Source organism: Tupaia chinensis, unplaced genomic scaffold (genome assembly GCF_000334495.1).
Source record: "Tupaia chinensis unplaced genomic scaffold, TupChi_1.0 Scaffold143749_1, whole genome shotgun sequence".
Classification (NCBI taxonomy): Eukaryota; Metazoa; Chordata; class Mammalia; order Scandentia; family Tupaiidae; genus Tupaia; species Tupaia belangeri.
The window spans coordinates 133942-140030 of record NW_006203598.1 but is presented as its reverse complement, the minus strand read 5'-3'; the positions used below and the strand labels follow the sequence as shown (position 1 = coordinate 140030).

The window sequence follows — 6089 nt, the reverse complement described above, 5'->3', positions numbered from 1 at the left end:
CCTTTCTTCTCTCTGGGCTTCTGTTTCCTCATCGAAGCCAGCCAAGTGTCAGGTTAAGGTTGCCAAAGAAAATACGGGATGCTTAGTTTAATATGAGTTTCAGGTAAGTAATAAGTATATCTATTTTTAGTGTAAGCATATCCCTTATAATATTTAGGACACACTTATACTAAAAATTATTTCTTGTTTACCCAATATTCAAATTTAACTGGAAATCTTGGATTTTTTGCTTTTTAAATAGGTTAGCACTACGTTGGGTTAAATAATTAGGAGGGAGAGCAGGGGGATAAAGAGAGGGCTGAGTGGAAGCATCTGACTGGACCCCCATGGGGACGAGGTGGGAAAAGGGGAGCGAGGGACAAAGGGTTCGCAGTTAGCAAGGCCCTGCCTGCTGTCTCCCTCCACCAGCACATGCTGGGCATGGTGGGCCTCAGGGCAGTGCTGGCTTCTGGCAACGCCATGCCGGTCTTGGAAAGTTCCACAGTGTGGGGGGAGGTGGGGGCCATGGGGGCTCAGAACCGGTGCGGTTCCTCTCCCTCCCCCACTTCTCCACAAAGTGGTATTTGGTGTCTGTGGTAAGCCCAGTGACAAGGGGAGGTGGCTTACAAAAGGAGCAGGGCCTGCCTGCTTCCATAGGAGACTGTGGAGGCATCTCTGAAGCTGCCCCACCATGGCTAGCCGGACCTTGCTGTTCCTTGCCGCAGTGCTCCTGAACCCCTCAGGTGAGGACTGCCCTCAGTGTGGGTCCTGACAGCTCCTTCTGGCCTGCTTTCTGGGCTTGCTGGACCCAGAGGTGTGCTGCAGACCCTCAGACACCAAGGCCCTCCCCAGCCGGCTCTCACATCTGGAGGCTAGGCCCCTCTGCAGAGCTGGCTCAGCCTCCACAGCAGGCCCAGCCTATCCGGGCCTGGCTGATGCGAGACTGGCCTTGGGGAACAAGGGAGCCCTGGCCTGGGTCCTGGTCCCATTTCCACGGGTCTGGGTCCCCTTTCCTTCCTGGCCTCTGAGTCCTGGTTGGCGCCACCAGCTGGCCACCTCCCTCTTTGGTGGGTCTGTGTCTTTGGCGTGTGCTCTGGTGAGGGTCATGACAGAGCTTGTGAGACCCTGGGCTCAGGACACTGCCTGCTCCCCACACCCAGTCCCCTCCCAGCCCCTGGGACATTGAGAGCCCCAAATCCGATTGGATCTGAAGCTCAGCTGAAGGAAAGGACACTTCAGGAAGAGAGTGCAGAACTGGCTGGGCCACCTGGAAGGAAAGAGAGAAAGGAAGAAAATCTCTAGAGAGGAGAGAGGGGGTGTTTCCTTTGAGACAAACTGACACCCCCAAGACTTCGTGTGTGTGTGTGTGTGTGTGTGTGTGTGTGTGTGTGTGCTGGGGCGGGGGGGTCTGGGTCTCTCCCCTAGAAGAAGCCTGAGAACACAGCACTCCTTTGTGCTGAGAGTGGGTCAGAACAGCTCCAGGCAGAACAAGAGGAGAGGCCTGCTCCCTTCCCACAGGCCCACCCTGGCCTGGGCCCTGGGCCCCTCCCCACTCACCCAGGAGCAGGACTGACCTTTACCCTCCATGTGCTGAAGAGGGGATGCCATCCCATCTGTTCCCCAGGTCTGGCCTTCTCTGGTGTGGGCCCAGAGCACCATGACCCGGCGACAGCCCACTGGTGTGAGGGTGAGCAGTTGCGCCAGGACCTGGCCCAGGAGCGCCCTCAGGTATGCGGGCTCCCTGCCCACCTTCCTCAGCCCTCCGCTTTCTCTCCTCCCTGGGTGGCTCCGAGCACAGGGCTGGAGGTCTCTGCCAGGGAGGGAGGGAGGTGGCTTGGAGCGGAGCTGCTAGATTTGGCCAGCTCCCGCCTGGCCAGGGTCGCTGCAGCAGTCTGGCTGGACCCACCCGAGAGGCTCCTCTGGGTCTCACTCTCCGAGGAGCCTGCTGATGGAGTGCCCAGGTGGGCAGGCTCCCCTGGTAGGCTGGTTCTGGCCCTCGGGGACCTGCCTTCAGGTCAAAGAGCTCGGCGGTGATCTTGCCGCCCCCGGAGTGTCTGAGAGACACCTAAAGGCGCTTCGTTTCCTGACAGGGTGACCTGTTTGCTCAGAGGAAGGAGCTGAGCTGGGGCTGCAAGCCCTGTCAGAAGATCATGCAGAAGTTGGAGGACATGGTGGGGGAACAGCCTAACGAGGTGAGTCCAACAGCTGTGGGACCCCGTGCCTGCTGGCCAGTGAGGGTGAGGGTGGGGTGCCCTCTGACCAGGCAGGGCCTGGGGCGCTAGCGTGGCTACCCCAGGGGAGGGCCCTTGACTGGGGATCTGTGGGCTCCTCACGTGTCTGTGGGGGACATAAGAGAATCTGCAAAACTGTGACTCTGAGAGTGAATAGGTGGAAGGGTGGCGTGGACAAGGTTTCCGTGAAAATTCTCAAAGGGAAGTTAGGCGCCCTTCCCCTGGAGCCTAACGTTTGTGTCCAGGGCAGGGCTTTGGTAGGCTGGTTCCAGAGGGGGCCTGGGCCCACCACACTAAATCCCAGGTCTGCCACTTCTAAGCTGCATGGCCTTGAGCAAGGCACTTCCACTTCCGGAGCCTCGGTTTTCTCATCCGTAGCATGGGGTGCATAATAAATAGCCCCTACCTTGCTAAGCCTTCTCAAAGAGCCGGAGGGTGTAATGTGTTGGACTCCACCACTGAGTGAATTCTTAACAAATGACTGTGCTCCTACAAGTGGAGTATTCCTACTCCCAAATCCAGAATGCTCCAAAATCTGAAACGTGTTGAGTGCCACCTCGACGCCATGTGTGGGAAATTCCACATGTGACTTCATGCGATGAGTCCCAGTCAAATGCAAAAATATCATACAATCACCTCATGCGGTGTGTAGGTGTATGCGAAACAATCCATCCCCAGGATGACTCGTTAGACAAATATTCCAAAACCCGAAAAACGTCCCGAATCTGAAACTCTTCTGGCCCTAAGCATTTTGGATAAGGGATACTCAATCTGCTCCAAGAAATACTGCTTCACCCCCTTCCTGTCTTCTGCACTCCGGCCTGGTCAGTGTCTTGACACTGCAGGGTCTGCCCTCAGCCTGGACACTCCGCTTTATCCTTCTCCACTGGGATGGCAGTAGAAGGTACTTCAAGATCAAATGAGTGCAGGGTCCAAGTGCTGACCCCCTTAGACCCTCACAGTTCTGCCCCATTGTTGGATCCCCAGCTGGGTCCTGAACCCTTGGATTCTGCATGGACAGAGTCTCTAATGTGGGTCTGGCAGCCGTCACATCATTCACAGAGAAGGTAGGGGCAGGTAGACAGGAGCTGAGACCTCAGCAGGGACAGTTGTCCTTCTTTCAAGAGCCCCTGACTGGCCAGGCTTGGGCCAGGGCCTTGGGGACTGGGAGCAGGGGCTCGAACCCTGCCTTTGCAGTCTCTGGTCCCGTGGCCACCTGGCACTGACTCAGCACGCCCAGCCAGAGCTGCCAGGGCCCAGGGGTGGCAGAGCGGGGCAGGGCTCACCTGATTGTCACATCCCACCGCGGTGCTGCTGCTGCAGGAAACCATCGCCCAGGCTGCTTCCAAGGTGTGTGGCAAGATGGGGCTGCTGAGAGGCATCTGTAAGAGGATCATGAGGACATTTCTGCGTCTCATTAGCCGGGACATCATGGCCGGCAAAAGCGCCCAGGAGGTCTGCGTGGACCTCAAGATATGCAAACCTGCAGGTAGGTGCAGGGGTGACAGCTGAGATGCTCTCCTGAGGGACTAGAATTGCACACCCCCCCACCCCCCGCCAAAGTCTCTCACGGAAAACTTAGGACCAGCTGGATCCACATGGCCAAGTGTGTGACTCGAGTCCCAGACATGGTGGAAAACCACTCGGGGAACGTGTGCTCGTGTGCCCAAATCCCCAGAGGAGAATGGAGGAGCAGCGATTGTGCTGTCTTCTCTCTCTCTCTCTCTGTTGTCCGTCTGGCAAGTACACGCACCTTATAGCAAATTGAAAAAACCAAACCCAACAACTGAATGAGCAGCCCCAGGAGCCCCTCCAAGCTCCCTGCTCATGGTACGCTTCGACCCCAGCGTTCGACCCAGGAAAACGTGAGGTGCTGGGCAGATGCGCTGTAGCCAGAGGTGTTGGGGTGATCTTGATCAAGGGCATGGACTTTAGAGGCAGCCTGGGGGTAACATCTCCATCTCTCCAAAGCTGTGTGACCTTGGGCAAGTCCCTTGGCCTCTCTGAGCTGCAGTTTCCTCGTCTGTGAATGGGGGACAGTCATCCTGGTTTCTGAGACAGGAATGAGCATCAGAGGAGATCGTCATATATAAACAGCTGACACTCAGGAAATGTTCTCAGACGTGGGATAGTCAGGATTTATCAGAGCCCTGAACCCCCATCTTCCAGCCCAGCACAGGTTCCTAGGGACAGGAGCTAGGGCCACGTCCTCCTCGACACTGGGACCCTGAGGGCTAGGACGGAGACTCCTGCTGGGCAGGGTTCCTCAGGGCCTCTTCCCTCCACGGCTGCCCAGCCTGGGCCCTGAGAGAACAGGCCATGGCTGTGGGAGGTGGGGCGGGGCCAGGCCTCCGGGACGGGCCTCAGGGACGGGCCTCTGGGACGGGCTCTGGCAGCTGGTCGGGCCCTCGCCCCTGGCGGGTGCTCTGGGGCTTTCCACCAGCAGATCTGGAGCGAGCCGATAGTGCCAGGTCACCCGCTCCCTGTGGTCGGGACCCGTGGCTTTTCTCCCCCAAGTTCTCAAGCTGCTCTGGCTCCTGCCTCCGGGATGTGACTCTGGGTATGTTCGGCAGGGCCAGGCGGCCGGAGTCCCAGAGCACCTGCCCACAGCTGGCTCTTCTCTCCACTCCAGGTCCCAGGCGAGGCTTCTGACCATCCTGACGAAGAAGTGCAGAGGGCTGGCTTCTGTCCTCAGAGCCTGGGAACCTCGCCACCTCCGCAGGCTCCTCCCTTCTAGCTCAAGTCTCCCCTCAGCCTTCGTCCCCCACTCCCTTCCACTGCCCCCTCTGGAGAATAAAGTGTCAGGTGACGTGCCACACGGTTTCGCCTCCTTTGGTGGACTTGAGCAGTAGGGCCATGCTGGAGTGAGTCGTGCATTCATTCAGTGAACGACCCCACGTGTTCCACATACTGTTCTAGATGCCAGCGACTTAGGCCGAACACCTCTCATCACGAAACACTTCTGAAGTGCTAACTAGAGCTGTGAGTTGTTCCAACAGGCTGGGGTGCACAGGGACTGTGCCCCCAGGAGCTCTCAGACCGGGTGGGGAGAGCAGCCAGGTGAGAGTTCAAGTTCTTCTGGTCCTGCTTCTCTAAGCAGGAGGCTTTCTTCTGCTGTTCTGGGGGAACAGAAGTCTTAGCTCATTCTGACTTAAAGAAAAAGGAATTTATTGGGGACCAGCACTTGGCGTCATGGCTACATTGCTGGACTCCCATGTAGTCGACTATGGTTCGAGTCCCAGACCGGTGTGCGTGTGTGCCCAAGATTCCGAGGAGAATGGAGAAGGGATTGTGGCATGGCCATCCCCCTGAGGGGTAACTTCTTGCTTTCTGTCTCTCTGTCTCTCTGTCTTTCTGGCGAGCGCATGTGCCCTATAGAAAAGGCTCTCCAAAAAAAAAAAAAAAAAAAAAGAAATTTATCGGTTCAAATAAGTAACCAGCTCACAGACAGCGTCAGGCACAGAACGATCCAGGGATGTGTGTCACCAGAGCCCTCGTTCCGCTTCTCTTCTCTGTACTTCTCGGCTCTTTCCCCTCTGTATATTGAAATGGCCTCCGTCGAGCTTCCTTCTCGGCAGGAGAAAAGGCTTCATCAGGCCCAGAGGGTACATCTTCACAGAACAGATTCAGAGGCGGAGAGAGCTCCGTCGGCAGCTCCCCTGGAACACAGGACACTTCTTTCCCAAGTATTTCCTGGGTCCTCACTGGCCACTTATCCTGGGCCAAGCGTCCACCCTCAACCAAGCACTGTGTCTAGGGGGATAGGATACTTTGACTGGCCCAAGCTCATTCCAGGCATGTCTCTGCGGCTGCGGTGGCCTGATGACTCGGTTGTCAAAATAGATGTAAAAGTCGGGACATCTGTTGGTGGGAGAGAAG

The 6089-nt window shown here is 57.0% G+C and overlaps 1 protein-coding gene across 1 annotated transcript; it reads left to right on the top strand.

Annotated features, from left to right (window-relative positions):
* Positions 1 to 590: 590 nt before the first annotated feature.
* Positions 591 to 5048, top strand: GNLY (granulysin). The gene is made up of 5 exons (XM_006164876.3): positions 591 to 722; positions 1604 to 1707; positions 2070 to 2171; positions 3534 to 3699; positions 4843 to 5048. The coding sequence occupies exons 1-5, from the start codon at positions 671 to 673 to the stop codon at positions 4860 to 4862; spliced, it is 444 nt and encodes a 147-aa protein (XP_006164938.1). The 5' UTR covers positions 591 to 670; the 3' UTR covers positions 4863 to 5048.
* The last annotated feature ends 1041 nt before the right edge of the window (positions 5049 to 6089 follow it).

Coding starts and splice junctions, on each gene's coding strand:
- GNLY (XM_006164876.3), top strand. CDS start 671: ATGGCTAGCCGGACCTTGCTGTTCCTTGCCGCAGTGCTCCTGAACCCC. Junction 1,708..2,069: donor TGGCCCAGGAGCGCCCTCAG/GTATGCGGGCTC, acceptor GTTTCCTGACAG/GGTGACCTGTTTGCTCAGAG. Junction 3,700..4,842: donor CAAGATATGCAAACCTGCAG/GTAGGTGCAGGG, acceptor TCTCCACTCCAG/GTCCCAGGCGAGGCTTCTGA.